General features: G+C 36.5%; 1 protein-coding gene across 3 annotated transcripts in view; it reads right to left on the bottom strand.

Annotated features, from left to right (window-relative positions):
- grid2 (glutamate receptor, ionotropic, delta 2) overlaps window positions 1-20,326 on the bottom strand; it is a 437,319-nt gene that overhangs the window by 324,594 nt on the left and 92,399 nt on the right. For all 3 annotated transcript variants that reach the window (XR_008606581.1, XM_055039675.1, XM_055039674.1), the window contains exon 2: window positions 2,413-2,568. Coding sequence is in view for 1 of the 3 variants with exons in the window: in XM_055039674.1 (XP_054895649.1) it covers window positions 2,413-2,568 (156 nt within the window). In the remaining 2 variants the exon portion in view is untranslated. The remainder of the gene's footprint in view (window positions 1-2,412; window positions 2,569-20,326) is intronic.

Here is a 20,326-nt window from a genome sequence, read left to right as displayed (position 1 = left end):
TGAAAGATTTTGCAAGAACCATTTCAGTGTGTCATATTCTCTATCTTTAAAGAATAGGAACACAGGAAAGAAGGGGAAAAAAATTAGCTAAAAATGAATACAATGCCCTGGAAGTTTGGAAATATTATGAACATAAGAGATGGACAGTTCATATGTCGATTTAAGGATTACGAAAACACAAATCACAATAAATGCTTTTGATCATATATTTTTGCCTTATTTACCTCATTACACCAGATAGACTGACTGGAATAATAAGATCTAGTTATGATATGTCTGAGTATTTTCTTGATTTGGATCTTTTCCTGCAGCATAATTACATTTCCTATTTGTAAGCTTAGTGATCTCCTCCTTAATCCAGAACCAACCTACACTTCTTCAGCTCTACTTCACAAAGAAAGTGTCAGAGATCCCCAAATGATGAATATGTAATAAGCTACCACTTTTGTAAATCTGCAGCCAATTATGACTAGATATTTCAGCAAACATGAATGCAAAGCAAATGCTAATGACTGCATGACCTTTTATGTATGTAAGTAACTACAATCCTCAAAGAAAACAAAGTTAATGTGAGTTATCTATATGTTAATTCACAATAACACATCGTTAATGTCAAGTCTTCTATATGGTGGCACAGCACCACTGCCGGTTCAGTTTACAAACACCGAATTGTATCAATCAAATAATTAACCTTTAAAACACCAGATTGTAAAAATAATTTATTAAGCAACATTACAGACAAATTATATCCAATTTATAAATGTAAAAATTAAAAAATGCATGACAGTTAGTTGGTGATAAATAGGAGTGATCTACTGAAATTTTCACATTTGGAGCTTTCTATGCAGCATATCCATGAACTTTTCTGACTGAGAGCAAAGCTGTGCTACACACAATTGTGTCTTCATGCAACAAAGATTAATACATTTATGTCAAACATCTAATACAGATTTTTTTAAAACTTCAAAGAATTTAATTTACACACTAATCAGCCAAAAAGTTCAAACTAACTCTACTAATTGTTGCCTAAACAGTATGATATGTAAGGGGATAGAAGAAGAACGAGTGTCCTTGGTGAGTGGTAGCAAAGAAAACATCAGAAAAACATCCGCTGCACATTTTAAAATAAAAAGACAAATTTGAAAAACGTGAAATATATGTCACTTTATCTCCATCAGTCACACTGGCAAAAACAAGTCCAATAGTTTGGGCTCATACATGCTGCTCAACATTTTTATTCCTCCTAAATGCTCTGAATCCATCCACACTTGAGAAAGGTTGATCGAAAATATATCTTGAGCAACACAGCCTTTGGTACGACCTGCCGGTGAAACTTTGCAATGCATAATTATTGTAATATGAAAAACTAAAACGAATAAATAGGCTTGGGGTAATAGTAATTTATCGATTTATAAATAAATGTCATCAGATAGTTACTTTAAACAGTCTATTCTATGTAATAAGTAAGACTTTTATTCAAAGTAGTATTATGTCAGTGTTGTGTTGTTCAGGAACAGTCTGTTCAATGAATGAAACATTTGAGGTGAACACATTGAGCACCAACTCATTTATTCATTTTGCAGGTAAGATGGGTCAGTGTCAGTGGGGTGGTTGGATGTACTTGTGTGATGTCACAAAATGTGATAAAGATTTACCCAATGAGAGAGACAGTCCCACACCAGCACATTCACTGAACAGCCAATCAGAATGTGTGCTGTTCACACACTGCGCTAACAGTCCAGAAGGCTTTCCTGCGATACAGTCGTTCCCGCAGTGACAAAAAACCCTCCAACTTTTATTAGATTTCTATAGCTACTATTAGTGTAGTTCTTGTCTAAAAGCAAGCAAGCAAAAAAAAAAAAAGAAGATTCAGCGCTTTGTGAACACTACAGTGTACGTAAATTATTGAATCAGGATGTGATCCATTCACACAGTGACACAAAGCCACAGCCCATGTAGTTGCAAACCAGGATGTGATCCTTTCATGTTGCATGAATGGCACAGTGCAGTGGGAAATCAGGAGGCACGAAACAAGGGATATCTGGACCTGAGCCGTTAATGCTGATTAACAGCATGCAAGTCGCTCACTGAATGAATCAGCACTGTTCTGAACTAATTCACCATGTGACCTGGTGAGCAGGTCTTGTGAAAGGATCATTCTGATGTCCAGATCCTAGAGAAAACTTTGAGCGACTTTCCCAAACCCAAAAAGTATCTTCCCAGACGATTTTAAAAGTTTATGATAAAGCCTAGGAGTTTTGAAGCAAAAACATTTAAGAGTGGCTTGAACATTTGGCTATGTTGAGCTTTTATTCCTGTTCAAACGGGTACAAGGTTAACTACCTTCTTGAGGTAGTTGTCCCTCAGATGAAATTGTCCTTTTAGAACATTTTTGCCATATGTTATTCCTACCTTCTTGAACAGCCTGGAAAGGGTTGTTTCCATCGACAAATTCCACAGAGAAGGTGATCTTTTCTGTCTCCAGGATCTCATTGTTCAAGTTGAGATCTGCCACAGCGAGACGAAAGACTTCATCATCTTTCCGTGCTGACTCGTCAAAGATGGCACCTACGGAAAACAGATTGGAAAAAAATTAAACAGGATGCCAGTTAAGATGCTGAATCCACCTCAAGCCAAGAGAAGTGCAGATGTCGCAAACTAGCACATAAATTAAGTAACTTTTATAAAAATAGCTTTCTCCATATTTGGTAGAATTGTCACTACATCATGACAGTATAATACATAGACATAGTCTTTGAAAAAAACAAAAAACAAACAAGTTCCTCTACCTTCTAAAACTTGTACTGCTCATACCCTCCTGCTTGCTGTCTGCTATGCTACAACTCCTTCCAAAGAGTGGGCACTGCCATAAATGTGAATGAACAGTTTTCCTGTGAAGATTCTCCACCATTAGCAAAGGTGTAACAAACTGGCAATCTTGATCAGGGTATGCATGAGGGTGATTGACAATGCTAAGACCTTTTTCCTGGCTTTGATTGGTTCAGACGGACTTCAGCATATTTCGATAGAAGTTCAGGAGAAGGCAGAGGAGCTTGATTTTTTCACAGATCATTTCTTATGTAATACTGTCACAACATAATAATGCATCATTGCAGTTGTCCCTCAAAATCAAAAAGATGCCATCCTTACTGACTGTGATAGTGTTGGATTATACATGGATAGTGAGGGGAGATGATTGGCCCCATGTTAGTTCAAAGGGTTACAAATGACACCTGATCTAAATATCTTTGTGCCTGGGAAATTTAAATGGGTTTATAAATAATATTCAACTAAAAAAAAATAAAAAATGAGTTCATTTTAGTTATTTACATCTTTCCGACCATTTAATTGGAAAGACTCCTAAAACACAACTGACTTTTAACAACATGTGTGAGAAAGCTGAACTGTGGAACAAGAATTTACCTTCTATTACATGCATTGAACAAAAGGTTAAGTATCTGGATTGCTGGAGAAAATGAGAGTTCATTTCCAGGTCAGTAATAGGTCAAACATAACAGTGCGCTGGCCAAAATGAAACATGCTGCACATATAAGAAAAAGAAAGAACTGCAGTACACCGTTTTGTTAGAGTCAAAAAAGTTCCAGTCAGTGCTAAATTAGTCATACAATTAAATGTCAACCTGCCTGTGTGTTGACTAATTGGTAGAGGTGTGGTATTTACTTTAGAGTGTCACACACAATTAACCATGTGCCATTTGCTTTCTTCCCATTTAGCCTTCGAGTTCGACCAAGTTTAGCCTTTGAATCCACGAAGGTGCTAATTGTGAAAGCCCGATCCATTAAGGCACTGGAAACTCTTATTTCATTGACCAGAAGAAGAAAAAAAATATGGATGTGTGTGTGTAGCTGTGCATGTGTTTAGGTTTCGGGTTTCTAATTCCATTAATGACCGAGCTGCACAGGATGAAGTCTGTTTTCTACCACATTCAGAGGTCTGTTGCAGTAATTAGTCTTGCACAGTCTGCAGCTTACAGGATGGAGGTTAAGTGCTAAACTATGCAGTGTACAAAAGGAACTGTGACGTCTCCATTGTGTGAAGAGAAGTACTATCCATGGACCATGGGAAAAAAAAAATACTAGGCCTACATTATTGCCATTTTTTTTCCACAGTGGATCAATTTAGCCATTCTGATTTTAGTCGAATTGAACAGTACGTTTTACTTGAGGTAAAGCTGCTGATTTAAAAATGTAACCAGATTAATCTCACTCTAACGCTATGATCACAATGCTTACTTTTCAAAGCTTGACATATAAATATGCATGCAGTCATGGTTTGTGCAGGAATGGTGCTACGGGAATGGAAACTGTAAATAGATTAAACTTACATAGTGCGTTTCCAGTCATTTTGACACTCAAGCGCTTTATGTACACTCAGTCACATTTACCCAATTGCACTCACAAACGTGCACACATTTATTCACCGATATGCAGATCGGTAGGCAATTTGGGATTAAGTGCCTTGCCCAGAGGCACATCAACACGTGTGAGTAGGAAGCTTGAATTTAATCTACAACCTTCCAATCACAAGACGACTACTCTACCCACACAGCCACAATCACCAGGAACGGTGATTGTTCCCGGAATGGTGCCCCGGGAAGGAGCACCATTCCGTAGTAGGAAATATAATTTTTCTAGCACTCAACTGTAACTAAGAAAAATTTACTTCACTACACATTCATACAAGTTGCAGTAAATTTGTTCAGGAGACAACTGACAGATGAGCTATTTTATTTTCTAGTTTTTAGTTACTGTTGTTGTCCTGGGTAACTGGCCATGGAGCCCATAACAAAAACTGCCTGGACGTTTGTATGGACGTTTTAAACAAATATACATAAGAAAATGTTTTATTGTCTGGAACCAAACATTCTAACCTTTTCAAGTTTTTATAATCAGGAGGACTCATGGAAATCATTTTGTTTTAAATGTTAGTTTAGAAATTTCCTCTCCATTTATTTCCTATGGAACTTGTGCGATAAGACAGACACGTCTCCTCATCCAGCTGAGTGATCTCAGCAGTTCAGGCATGTGAAATTGAGCTTGTGCATGTACAACTTTCTTTTGTAACAATGCAATAAAATAAAAATCAAAAAAAGTCTAACTTTTGTTACATTGCTGCTGTCGTTGGCTGCTCTCTTACCTGTGAACTAAGTAACCCTCTTTGAAGAAAGGCTTTTACGTAAAAAAAAAAAAAATACATAGATCGATTAATCTGTCTTATGTAATATTAACATGTTAAAATTTTCAGATTAATTGCAGGTGTTAACGCTTTAATGTTGACAGCTCTATTTTAAACTAAAGCAAAATAATGTCTAAGCAACATTAACCCTGGGTACCAGTAAATTGCTTTGTGGCCTACTTTTCAAACACAATATTGATCAAAATCACCTCCTGAAGGACTATCAATTCCAGAACTTCCATTTTGCATAGTGTTTATGCAGAGTTTTCAACCTTTCTCTACATCAGAAGGCCTCATGAAATATACATCTCTTAATCGTTTAATTCCTAAGCATCTGAAAATATAAATTTTCTATTGCTGATTGAGTCTCGGTTAGAATTAAACTCATGCAGTATAAATGAGGAGAAGAAAAAGGGGCTGGAAAAAAGCAATTGAAGCAAACACAAAGACATTAACTATTCCATTAGAGTTAAATTATGAATGGACTTGACATCTGTTTGAGGATGGTACTGCTGGGAAACAATTTTGAACTTTTCAAATGGGACAAATGAAACACAGGATGGTTTTAGGTCCTACATCTAAGGGTCAAAACAATTGTCCCAATAAAATGTTAGCAATAGCTTGAATCATTGCTTTAATTTTTTAACAATTACATGTATCATTGCAGTTGGATTTTAAATTTGTCTCAAAAAAGTGATATGTAAATTTTCAAAGTTTGAGTTTTAGTGTGGCAAGAAAAACAAGATGGCTTAGTAATCTTAGCTTTCACAGTAATATTTCCATGCTAACATGCTCTCAGACATTAATTGAAAGTTGCGCAAGGATGTACAGCAATCTGTTTTTGTGTGGCAGATTGCTTTGTGTGTTCTTTTCAAACATCTGATCAACAACAAATATGTGGATCAAAAGAGTGCAGCAATCACAGAATGACTTCAAAACTGAGTAAAATATGCACTAAATGAAAATGATCAGTCATATTTTTCCCTTTTTTTAGTCTATTATTATCCTTTGGTTCAGCATTTAAGCAGGTCCCATTAAAAAAATCCCACTGTGCAAGCATAGCCAGACATAAAAGAAAAATATTCATAAAGGAATAGAATGAGATGCGGATACAATTTCAATAACAGAAATGTCTACAAGTCATAACATTGACTTGTCTAACCTGCTAAATGTGCCTTAAAATTCATGAATGCCTCCAGGTAGGAAGCAAACCCTGATTGCCCAATGAAAAGAGCAATTCAAAATCAGAAACTCAAAAATTATTACAATATGTGCATCTGATCTCCAACATACAAGAGAGAAGTATAATAACCACCCAAGAACCTTCTTCATAACATTTTTTTTTTCTGTCAGAGATTGACTGGAAGTCAATTATTCTTTGTCTGCTTTTTCAGAGCATCACTGCATGTTGTCTTACAACCAAAGTCGTACAAATCTGTACTTAAACAGCACGCAGTAGTTTGGATTCTTTCCCCTTTACTATAATGTGATGGTGAGCGCAAAAGCAAACATCACAACATTAATCAGACAGGAAATAAAAGCACTGAATCTCACTTCACACAGTCGCCTCAAGGGCAGCTGCACACACACACACACACACACACGCATATGTACATGGAGTGTGTGAGAGCAAAGGCACTAAATCTTCAAGCCTTTCCCTAACAGTTTCTTCCATGACAACAGCAGCAACAATAGCGGTCAGACTGAACAGATGAGGCATCCCAAAGACCCCATATCATTTGGTCAAGACACATCGATCAGATATCTACTTGTGGTCAGGTGTTTTGTATTCATTTCTTGTTTGTTTACACTGATAAAGAAGCAATAAATAACTTGTTTATCTATTTATTGCCCAATGAGCCCTTAGGAGACACAGGAAAAAAAGAAAAAAATGAGGAGGGATACGATAGTAAATCTGTCAGATCTTTCCCTTTGCATTTCTGTTGTACTCCCAGCACTGGCTTTACAAGCCAGCATGCAAAGTATTTTTAATTTAAATGAATCATCTCCAGTAATGTACAACGTTGAGACGTTTAAAACAAAAAGTACAATTATATAGATACAAATATAGCTATAACAGTAGATGTTGTATGTTACTTGTATCTCAAAGACGAAACAAACCTACCCCTCATCCTGCACTTCCAGGAATAAATATATATGTACACTGCTCAAAAAAATAAAGGGAACACTCAAATAACACATCCTAGATCACTGAACGGCTTAGCACCACTATTCATAAAAGATCTGTTGTTGTTCTATCAAACTTCCAGACCCCTGAGGTCTTCTCATTCTGGTCTGCTCTGTATCCCCGGAACCAGAACCAAACGATGAGAAGCAGCATTCAGCTTCTATGCGTCACAAATCTGAAAACCGTAAAACAACTGAAACACTGACTTTGTTTAAATCTTGACTAAAAATCCACTCGTTTAGAATTGTATTTGAAACGTAATCAATGACAAATTTTATGATGGAATTCAACTTAATGTAATGCTTTGATTGTTGATTCTATGTTGCATAACTTTGTGTTTGTGTGTGTTACGATGTAAAGCACTTCGAAATGACTTGCTGCTCAAATTTGCTAGACAAATTTGAGCAGCAAATTTGGATTGGTTGAGTGATATGTGTACACATATATATCTATAATACTTAGAAAACTAAGTGTTACAGCTTCACTAATCCAGAGAACTCAGGCATATGCTGAGTACATATAACACATATAAAATATAACTCAATTTTCTTTTGAACTAAAAAAGAAAGGTAGAATAGTTCACTATCTGATGCCATTATTGTACTTTGTGCTCTACCAAGATCAAACAATTACAGCATAATCATTCAGCACTGTTGAGGCAATGGTTGTTAAGAAGAAGGTGCTGCCCTCTTCTTTTCACATGATTTCTCACTAAAAGAAGAGGGCAGCATTGAAAGAGGTGCTCATGACAAATGGTTTTCAAACGCTAAACAGTTCCAGCAGCATTACGATTTGATCATTCAGGTCAGTGACTGTTTTGATGTGACCATCTGCTTGCCTTATTTGAGGTAAAATGGCTTCAAGCCCTGCAAAATTCCTCTCCATCTGACTTAGTCTGCACACCTGCCTCCTGCTCTTTGACTATCAGTCAGGCTCTTCTGTGGTGCCAAATTCCCTCTCTTCCCCACCCTCCCTGAACTCCAACTGGGTTTCTGTCTCTCTTTCTCACAAGAACAACTGCAGGCAAAGAACTAAGGATTTTTAAGATCCTAAGGGGCATCCTTCCCACTGTCTCTTAAACCAACATACTAACCTGTTGTTGAGGCTGGAGCTTTTGACTGTAATGTGACAGGAACACCGGCAGACTGACAAGAATAATGATTGTGGAGAAACAGACACACACAAAGGTGATGCATTTCTGATTTGTGACCATGCTGAACCTAGGTGTCCTGGTCTCAGTGTGATGATGAAAGCAAAGCAGTGGCGGAGCTGAGTGATGATGGTGATGAACAGTGGGAGGTTTTCATCCTGTGGTGTCAAATGCCCTTACAGTCTCACTGACACACACACACACTGACGCATTCACAAACAGGTTGTTATTTACCTCAGTGATGCGAGAGCAAGAAGGGAGAGCATTTTGACACCTGGGAGGACAGCATTGAATTAAAGTGTACTTTGTGCAATTTGTGTGTGTGGAAGAGAGCAAGCTGATAAAGAGGGCAAAGAATTAATGTACTGATGAGTGCAGATCAAGCCAGTGAAGCCTGAGAAGGACAATGTGAAAACCTTGACAATATGTTAATGTTGTATTTTTGAAAAATGTGCAAGGGTTTTTTTTTTGTGCATCGTCTGAGCACGTAAATGTCATAGGTCAGAAGTACATGTACCACATTTATTCAGAATAAGATGAAATGGATATTTACATATTCTGTTTTGCAAGTACTGAATCACTCCAAGCACTGCTTGCTTATGTAGTATTATCATAATGTAAAATTTAATGCATGTTTAACTTCTGGTATATATGAAAGTGTGCAAGCAATCTAACATATGACAAAACACAAGATCAGATGTGCTCAGGTTTTGGCTTTCTATGCTGACATAAGTATTTATTAAGTCAGAAATTGTGAATTAGTGCCTCTTCTCGAGCAAAGGAGGTGTTTGGCAGAAAAACCTGATTCAACCAAACTTGTGAATGATAAATGTATACGTTTTTTCATGTCCTAAATCTGAAACAAGACATAAAAGTAGATCTGCTACCAAAGTAGCAGCAACTCTCTACACTGACATAGTTTTCCCCAGATTTAAGAAGATACTTTGCATGCAATTGGAGGAAGGTCCATTTTTGTGGAAGGCCAGAGAAAACTGCTGGTCATTGTAGAATATCAATGTTTGTTATGAAATACCATCTGGTAAAAACTGATGGTGAATTTTAGAGCATATTAGAGACATTTAGCATAGCAATAAAGCAAATTGCAGGTGTAGCAAAATTAACAAACTGCACTTTTTTTATAACCTCCTGAAATTTTAGTGAGATAGTTTTTAATCCAAATCTATGATATACCCATGTGAACATGGAAAGAAAAACAAGCATTTTGCTTTCTGCTCTATGTATGTTACTCTATGACAGCAGGATAGTTTGTCGCGTTTATTCTTGTTTTTGTTTTTTTTGTTTTGTTTTCTTTTGCTTTGTTTATGACTTTGTTTCCATCAGACCTAAAAGATAAACTTAAGAAAACAGCTTCTGAGGGATAAATAGGATTAATAAAATCATGAGCAGGCACTGTCTTGAAGAAATCCATAGCGCAACAGTTTAGTAATTTTTATGTTGTTGATTTCCATATTGTAAGCAGCTGATATATGGGGTCTTCTATGACTTTTAAAAAAAATTTGAATCCCAGGAACCACACATATGTAAAAGTAGACATAAATGAACAGAAAAGATGTCCAAAAAATAAAATATCCCGAGTAGAACAGCTGGCACCCCAACCAGGAATGCAAAAGCTGGGATAAAAGGCGAGGCACCATATTTTGCCAATGGAGTGTCACTTCTCGCAATTAGGGTGATTAACTGGTAAGTCTTTTGTGTGTGAGCTTGTCTGAATCTTTAAGCTTGAGTTGATGACAGGGTATAGCCCAGATTTTTCATACAGCATAAATGGCATAAACTAACAGGCAACCTAATTTTCACTCAAAGAAAATCATTTCTTTTTTTTTCCCCCTACTCATATTTTATTCTGTTCTCCTTCACATTTTTTAGCATTCTGTGTGTGTGAATTCATTTTCTCCACAGTGAAAGAGTGGCACAGAGAGCACATAGTTACAGCTCACCAGCAGGTGATCCCTGCGTCTCAATGTCGCATAACACTGAGGTCAGTGCTTTCTCAACATATGTCTTTTGAGAGTTTACCTTTTTCCCTTCTCATGTAGAAAACAGAATACTCTTTGTTATTTTTGATTTTTAAGAACATTTCCATGGATTGCCAGGGCTCTGGATATCCATGTATAAGGCTTTTCTCGTCATTTTTCATTCCGTCATCACAGCCCTGCTTGTTTGCAAGTAAAAGCTGACTCTGCTCTCTTCCAGCCGTGCTCGATTGGCCATCTTGAAATAGTACCGCTGATGGCAAAGAGCCAGCTCCTAGAGTACTTAAGCTTCAGCCCAGATATAAGTAAATGATAATTAGAGTGATAGCAAAGCATCTTCAAAATGACCCAAGTTGTATTTTCAGTGTACCTGTGTACCCAAGACAGCTGAGCTGCCATGTAATGATACCTGCCTTTTTTCTGCCCTTTCCATTTTGTCCATGCTATGAATACTTTGCACAACACATATTAAGTCTTGATTTACAGTTTGAAATATAGAAGCAGGTCTCATTCTGCCGTACACTATAACACTTTTAACATTTTCCTTTTCCAAATTTTCCCTTAAGTGATAACCTCATCTTATTTTGAGTCCTCCCAACCTCTCATCATGTCTTTGCCATGCCCTCATTCACTTTCTATCAATGCTCCTGATCTCTCCTCATTTATCTGCACCTCCCTTCTTATTTAACTCATCTATTACCCATAGCTCCTCCCTATCCTCCCTTTTCCTAATGGTCTCTTTAAGCATCACTCTCATCACTAAGATCTCTCCCTGTCATTGCTGATCCTTTTCCCCTATGCTTGGTTAGTGAGACACCCTGTGCTACTGTGCTCCAATCAGTCTGTATAAACCTGCACAGATGTGGAAACTCTTGGAAAACGAAAAGCTATAACAGATGCTTGCAACATAAGTTGCAGAAAGATCCACTCAACGAGTGTTTTCCTGCTGTTCAAAAATTACTTTGTACCATAGGAACCATAACGGAACAACGTGACTGGATGAGTTAGGCAGGTTTTCACAAACAAATTGGGACCAATAAATAGCACTCAGATGATCAGAATCGTTTACTTGCTCATAGCTGAGAGACTTTTACATAAAGGCAAGAGAAAGGCAAAATAAAAATAAAAAATTCAGCTAATTTTGATCACCTTAAGTATTAAAACAGACCTCTCAGTATAAAGACAAAAACGAGGAAGGATTTTTGGCAACAGCTCTGGTAGAAGGTTCTGAAATTTGCACAAGTCATGGATTTCATACTGTATTTCAAGGCTCAGCTGAATTTTCAATGATTTCCCTCTTTTGCCCTACTTCCCCTTAAACTGCATGTCTTCAGCATCTTAAGACATTTACATTCCTTCCCTGCACCTCAACCCTCTATCAAATCCTATCCTATTCTCATTTGCCCCATAGTTTAAACCCCCAAACTTCTGAACTCTCCTCCTCTTTGTCTCCTTCCCCCCCTGGAGTCCTCCTCTTTCACACTGCTCTGTGCAATGCTTCCCCCTAATTCCATCAAAGTCCCCTTCTCATTTTAATCCCCCCTTCTTCCCCATCCTTCTTGATTGGCCCTCTGCCTCCTTCATGCACACCCAAACACTTTTTCCCCCTCCGATCTTCACCTGCTACTATATCTCCAGGCACTTCTTTTCTCTCAAACTGTAACTTTAATTCCTCCTCTGTACTGGCACCTTTAAGTGTATTTTCCCTCATGTCATTTTATTTAAATCTCCTGTTTCCTTACCAGCTGCTGTGCAGATGTCTTGTCCACTACATCAATAAAAACAATTTGTACTCCTACTGATCATCTGGACAAGACAGCAGCCATATGTAATGTCTTAAATCCTATACATTAGTACTGTGGATAAGCTTGGTGGTTGGAGCTCGGTCACTGCCAGTCTCGCTGTGTACAGAGACCACAAAGCACACAAGCACTGGAATACTTACAAAACAGGAAAACACTAGCACGTAGAAAAACACGAGTACAAATGCGCGTGCAGGAATAAACATACACAAACACAGAGGATAAAGTGTATATTTACTTCATAAATAAGCCCCAGTAAGGCTGGTAGCCAGCAGAGAAATTAAGGCTTTAAATATTCACTGAGCAGAGTGTGGGTTTTTGCACTCCTATCTTATCTATCGCTTGCTCTTATGCTAACTCGGTATTTCTAATTTGTTTCTTATAATTATCAATCTATCTGCCCACACGCAGAATAGTTGGTAGTCCTCATTTTCCCTCCATCATTTTCTACTTCTTGCTTTTTCAGCTTATGATCTGTGCATGCCGAAACTTGATTTTTACCACACATATCATGCCTGCCCTTTTATATCTCTGGTCATCTTTCCCTCTAGTTGTGTTTTAAACACAGAGTCCACCACACACAAGATACCTTCTGTTTTAAAGCTGCAGTCTTCCCTCCTCGATCTCATATTCATTACAGATTCACACAAGCTGCAAGCTGTAAGCAGTTAGTCAGTTAAAAAGTAATAAAGCCCATAATAAAGCCCCTCCATTTACAAAGCTATTAGCAATTGGCAATCCTATGGGTCACACAAATAAAGTAGAGCACCCTAATGCGTTCACACAGGCACCCAAACACAAATAGAAGTCATACACAAGAACAAAAAAAGACATGATTAACTGCTTTCATGTGGGGTCAGCTGGTTGTAATAGGTTTCAAATTAATGTGTGTCATATTTTCATTATGAGGAATTAAAAGATTCTCAATGCTACATAATAGATGGCTGACAGGCCATAGGAGTTGTTACAATGCAAGATTTTGAAGTGTTTTCTTTAAGCTACCAAACCCTATCATGGTAACGTTTATAGACAAAACTTTAAAACAGCACAGGATGATCTGAGTGTTTTATTAAAAATAATAAAAAAATAAATAAAATAAAAAAACACTCATGCTGTTACTTAAATGTTAATTGTAATAATTTTGATGTGACTTTTTAATTAATTTTGAAACATCGCAAAATTGTAGAGTAAAATTCCCAATAAATTTAACAGTGGTTACAAAGTTATTACTTACAATGATTGTTTGAGCCTTAAATTATCTCTGTTACTTTGGTTTTTGGTTTTTCAGTGTAGGTTTTGACATTTTGTTGTGTCATGGTTATAGCAGCGCTCCTGTTTCATTTATGAGTAATCACTTCCTATATATGTTTTCTTCCCAGTATCTTTGTCATATTGTGCTGTTGCTATTATCTTATATAATAATATATATCTCTGTTTTCTGTTGTTTTTTTTTTTCTCGCTTCATTTCAACTTCAGGTTCTGTAAGCTTATTTCACTTTTATCGTTACACACCTACTTTGGCATTTTCTTACCTCATGCCAGATGGTGTTCAGGCTCTATTCAGCAACTGGTACAGTTTAAATTAGCTTTTCCCTCATCATCTTGAAATCAGATGAATACTAAGTCAGTTAATCTGCTTTGATCGGCAGTTTGAAGTCAGCTGTTCAGAGATGCTGTTAATAACTTTCTAACTGTAGTATCAAATCAGTGTTATAGTGCTCCTTTACTTTCCAAGCCATATCTGAGTCTTTTTGCAACTGGAAAGTTCTAAATTGAATTTTATGAATAAAAAGTGTAAGATAGTTTATAAAATCATACAGTATTCTTTCATAGTTTTGAGAAAGGGAAGATTTTTGTTTTTAATTACAGAGTCCTGTACATAATTAGAAGCATAATTTAAAATGTCAAAAAGATAAAGGCTTCATCCTTTGTGAAGGCCTGAAAATAAAAATAAAAATTATAACAGTAACAACTGCATGGTTTCTTTAAAGGAAAAATAGCAAACAGTTAATTTCACGGAAACACTGATAATTCTCAAGAGGCATGTAAATACTGCAGGTCAAAGAGTGAGTATATCCTACTCCTTATAGCAATAATGGATATTATTCCTGTTTTCCTCTGTCTTTTAGTTTGTGTGCACACATCCACAACAACCATCGCCAGAAACTGCCAAAAATAGCCAGCAAGAGGTATTCATTTATAAGCCAGCATATCAGCAGAACCTCTATGCACACACACAGATACATCCAAGTGGCTGTTGTTTTATTCATTACTGCGGTAAGGTAGGTGGCCCTCAGGATCCAACTCCCACAGAGTTTTGTATTAAGGTATGGATGGAAGATGCATGTCTGTTGCATGCATTTATCTGGATGTAAAAGAGGTGCATATGGAGATTTCTAATTAAAACAAATTTGCAAGTCAATGTGATTCAGTGAAATTCAGTCTACAATGTTTGTTATTTACTTGAAGCTTTTTAGTAAATTTTTTTGGACATTCTTTGACCTACAGTTTGTTAGGGAAGTCAGGCGATGAAGCACAAATATTTTACATTACTTATAAAAGAACCATGCTTTAAAAAGTGTTGAAAATATGCTTTACCTTTACTTTTAGAACGATGTAGTATCAAAAAACTTATTCCACCATTTACACATTACTTATAAAACTATCGTAATGTCATTGTACAGAATACAATGTGTGAATTTCCAAATTTTCAGTGAAAAAAATGTATAATTCTGTTGCAAATTTTGACTGCAAAAAATGACTAAAACAAACTATTGTTACTTAATAAATAATAGGAAACAACTTAAAGGTGCACCAGTCTATTTAAAACGATATTTAAACAGTTTTATCACAATAATTACTGCAGACTTTGGTGTGCAAATTAGTTAAGTTAGAAACTAACTTTTGTCTAAAAATACCACATGAAAAACTCAATGTTCAATTTGGCAAATAATTAATGGTGATCTCAAAAAAACAGATGGCACTATCTTAAAAAAAAGCATGCAGGAAAAAGAGAAAACTGGGAATTAATAAAATAAATAACCACAGCATTACAACTACCCTTCATAAGTGCCAACTAACACTGAGCTGCATTTAGCACCAGAGGCAGTAAGTGGCTGCTAAATGTTCATGCAAGTGTGATGGAGAGCGATGAAACTGAAGCCTGAATCCTTCCAAAAGGTCTAACAGCTCTATTCATGAGCAGAATGTGAGATTTATTCACTCGAATGCTGTATTTCAGCATTCGAGTGAATAACATTCATCAGTTTTCAATGATCACAACAGAGACAAAATGTGACCAATGCTATATACAAAGCTTTCCTTTATCCAAAATGTACAAAATCAATACCATGTTGTAAGACAATGAGTCAAATCCACATGCTAACTGTCAAATCTGCTACAAATATTTGCAGTTTGATTTTCAGCCTGAAATGCTTTTTTAAAGCTTGGCCTTTCGGAACCCCCAAGTGGGTTTGAGAATGAATCAGACATGCTCACTTTACTTTAGGTTCTCAGATCAAACCTTCTTTTTATAAAACAACGTCAAGAAAATATAGATAGATATCTGAAGACATACTATATGAAATTGGAGCAGAACATGTTGGATGTGGAAATGGTGGGCTCATAATCACATGTTTTGTGCAAAAAATATTAGAGTGCTTAATGGTCTTTGTCAAACAACGGAGCATTTTAGCCAACAGTGTGCACTGTTATTCTAAGAGTACTACATTACAATTAGTTCTTGAAACAATCCTAAGTATTTGACAAGGTAAAGTGGGGGGGATTACAGCAACACTGTGGAGAGAGCCTCAAACTGGCATGAATGGACAAATCTAGATCCAATTAATTATTTGGCATTTGTGGTTTGAATCACACACAAAAAAAAGGCATCCAGCAAACATGTTTACATGGAGACAGGCATAAACAAAAACTTAAATGCATGCACAAAAAGCATACTACAGGTAAGCGTTTCAGACTTATAACAGCGACTTCTGTGGTTTATATGTCATGTATAACCTTTCTCCTTTTTCTCTCCCACTTATCATTTTTGTCTTCTCATAATTGTCGTAACCTGTGCTATGTCCTGGTTTTTCAAGGGTGGCTGCGTGGCTCAGTGGGAGGACAAGTTGTACCACAGCTTTTCTGCCACATGTTGATGTGTCCTTGGCCATTGCCTTTACCCCCAAATTGGCTACTTATGAGTGCATGATTGTTTGCATGCTTTTAAGTGTGGCTGGATGAATCTGAGTTCATTGTGTTTCTCACTCCAGTAAGTGAAATCAACCAGTACAGATTTAGGGAGAGAGTGAATCCTACTATGTAACAGTTGACATAACTATGTTGGAAACATATTCACTTAGAGATTAGTGCATTTCCAAAGCAATCTGCCTTGCACCACATCCAAATTAATCCAGAAGGTTTGCATTTGAGATGCCAATCTGCTCTCCTAATCTCTTTTAAGACCAAGTTTTCCAACCAACACTGATTAGGTCTTTCTATTGGGCTTTGAAAAATTTCTTGCCATATTAACTGAAAGATATTCAAATGTAGAGCAAATTATTTCAGTTGAACTTCTCTTGTCAGATGGTCTAAGTTGGCAAGCGTGGTCAGCAGACTTTGACTTCATGGTGAGACGATATAGATTTTTTTATTCCCCTTTTAACCGTTTAACATGGCTTCAGTGAGGAGAAAAGCATGCAGCTTTGGGACTCTGAGCCCAAAAACATGCAGAGTAAACTTAAATTTAACTCAGTTCCATTTGATCATTTATTCAGCTATTACTTCATGAAATTGCTGCTTAGTCCAGCCAGGTGCAACACATAACTTCATGTTGTTCCATTTGTAAGAATTTCAAAATGCTTTGTTTTAAACACAAGCTGATTCATCCTGCAATGTCTAATTAAATCAAGGCAAAAACTATCGTCAAATCAAAAAAAACCCTCAAGCAACAATTAATTTGCTGCACAACATTATTTCCTTTATCAAAAACAGGAAACACATTTTCCTTGCGCTATGTCATCACTGAGAATGTCTCCACTGTTTACAAGACCTTGAGGGTTTGGAGTCTATTGAATTGCAAGAAAATAAGAGGAAATCTCATTTCACATTGAAGTCATGGTGACCAACAGCTGATGAAATAATTGTAAGGACTAAAGTTGGTTCAATAAACCTAGAAATAGAATGTAAATAAAATATCTAAACTAAGTCACACTATCAAAAAGGTAACGATAGTATTAGAACTTAAAAATATCCATAATGATTTTATTTGTTGCCTAACATTTTTTTTTCTTTATAAACAAAAAAGATAATAGGATGAGAGTTTGGCTGCAGTAAAACTGTCTAAGAGGATTTCTTTTTCCAGTAATAATCTACACTAAACATTCAGATGAAACTGAAAGTAACTTTTTTGCTATGTGGATCAGTTTTACAAAATGCTAAAGACACTCCCGGTTATTTCTCTCTTGATTATTTCAGATATCAATCATTAATGAGAGTCAATCATTGCCCATTATTCATACTGATCACATGGGTTGGCTGTTAATTTTTTGCCTTGGGTATAAATGCTACTGCCTTTGTGATTTGGAAAATAAGTATAAATATCACCTTAATGTAGACAAAAATATATAAAAACCTTTAGGGGAGGCAGCTCTTCAGTCAAAAGGACAACTAAAATATCTACGATAAGTAACACAATAGTTAGCAGATTGAAAGTATTGACACAATTATAAAAGATGGTCAAATAAATGTCACAATAGTGCCTCGATCAAACAATGTCAAGCAAAAAGAAAACAAAGTCAAATGTGAGTCTCATTCAAATAATTCTAAGTTACCAAATTTAAACTGCATGAGAGCATTGCTGAATGCATTATTCATGAACAAATTCTATTCTATAGTGTCAAAACTTGATTGACAGCATTAACACTCTCCTCCTGCCTCTAATTGGTTGTTTCTGACCAATCAAAGTTAAATTTGCTGCTGCAAGTTTGCACAGTGTGCAAGGAGGTGCATTGCACTTTGCAAGCGTCAAACAATGAGATTCAAGTGATCAGTTTTTTGTGATTGGCAACAATAGGCAGTGATCAACACTTGTGGAACGTGAAGTGGCAGATACACTGGTCACCTACTTTTTCATGGCAAACAGCCAATAATAAATGGTGCCTAATTCATTAGAAAACCACTACTGCCTTGTTTTGAAGAGTTCACATATCTTATATAGACCTTTTAATATCATACAATACATTACATGAGCTATAATCTGACAAATCTGCACAATTGAAAGTTGGTAAGATTTGTTTTCCCCAGACATGTAGAAAACATTTCCCATATAAATATTAATGCATAGGGGAAAAAAAAGGTGAAATATGACACAAAAAGAAAAGTGCCCAGGCAGAATATTACGAATGACATGTAGTCGGCAACATCGCTTCACATATTTAAAATGCCACTGCTGAGTTCAACTTTTCACTAGAAGTATGAGTTTGCACCAATCCAAAGACATTTTATATTTGCGAAAAGTAAAATTAGGAAACTTCATGTTCCTGAGATTGGTGGGTGGATAAATGTCGGCATTCTGAACAAATGGTTACGTGTACTCTGTAGTGCCTTGCAAAATGTTCCTATCCCTTCAACTTTATCACAATTCGCTGTGTTACCATAACCAACAAGTGAAAATGAAAGACCAGTAAAAAACTACAATATTGTGACTAAAGATGGTCTTTTTGGTTACAATATGAAAGTTCAAGGAATGTGAATGCATTTGTAAGGGTTACAACAAAAATGTGCAAAAACAGTTATTTGTTCCTCCATTCTTTTAATATCTTCCCACATTATACATAATTGTTACTTCTGCTTTTTTTCTGTACCTTCTCTTCTAGCATAATAGCCCATAATCACCACTAAGATCACCATTAAAAACAGATGATGCTTGTTTGTTAATTTGGCAGGCATCATCTGAAGTCATATTCTAATTTATGGAAAATGACTGTAGAGACAGGCAGTGGGTGCAGTCTATAACCTCTAGGCCATATGGTGACAACATAATGCATGCAATCTAAAATGTGAACGTGATGAGAAACCAACACAGATTGCTGATGTACTACATCACTAGTGTTTTGAAAGTTAACTTCTGCTGCAATTTGGACACAGGACCTCAAACCTTGCCTGTGATGCTTTAGTCTGGTCTCGGTGGAGCAGAATCAGAAAGGGAAATTTGTGTATAGCACCACTGGAAGAAAACTCAACACACATTAATGCTAAGTCATAATTTGTATTCCATTCAGCTGTGTATTTTAATGGCTATAGGTGATCATGTGGAATAGTGCCATCAGTGCTGTAATAATGCGAGTTGAGTTGTGTTGTCTGCGTGTGTGTGCCTGAGTTTTCAACAGAATCCAGTTTTCTCATTACACAGGGACATCTATAAAGTCAGCAGGGGTGCAAAATGCTCTGTCAGGAAAACTGACATAAGCACCTGACTCTCAAGTTCATTATTTAAAGAGTGAGGACTAGCAGCATTCACCTCCTATAGAAATTGTGTGTTCATGTGGTTCAGTGAAGTAAAATGTACATTTAAGAAGAACCTCCCTTAATAATTGCACTGAAAGTACTGATATATGGGTCAGAGCTTCTCGTCATCCATTTCCAATCAAAGAATGGGGGGATGTTATGCAAAGCTGACGTTTTTATGTCATAGTATGAACTTATTCTCTCAATAACCAAATTCAGAGTGTTTCTTTGATTCTTTCAGTCATATTTGAGAAATGCTTGAAAAATTCCTGTTAGCCATTCAGGGAGGACAGCAGACTAAAACACCTCTTAAGATCTCTATAAAAGCAACCTGGGCTCCCACAAATCCTCAGCAATGCCACAGCTTGATCACAACCATCCCACAGCACAGTAAAAGTTTACTTCTGCCACACTTTTCTGAACCCACAGTACATTGGGCTCCAAGATCGAAGCCGTTTATGACACTATATTAATGTAAAGCAGATTCTGT

This window comes from Poeciliopsis prolifica, unplaced genomic scaffold (assembly GCF_027474105.1).
Source record: "Poeciliopsis prolifica strain line A6 unplaced genomic scaffold, Auburn_PproV2 SCAFFOLD014, whole genome shotgun sequence".
Taxonomy (NCBI): domain Eukaryota; kingdom Metazoa; phylum Chordata; class Actinopteri; order Cyprinodontiformes; family Poeciliidae; genus Poeciliopsis; species Poeciliopsis prolifica.
This window is presented reverse-complemented; position numbering and strand designations above follow the sequence as displayed.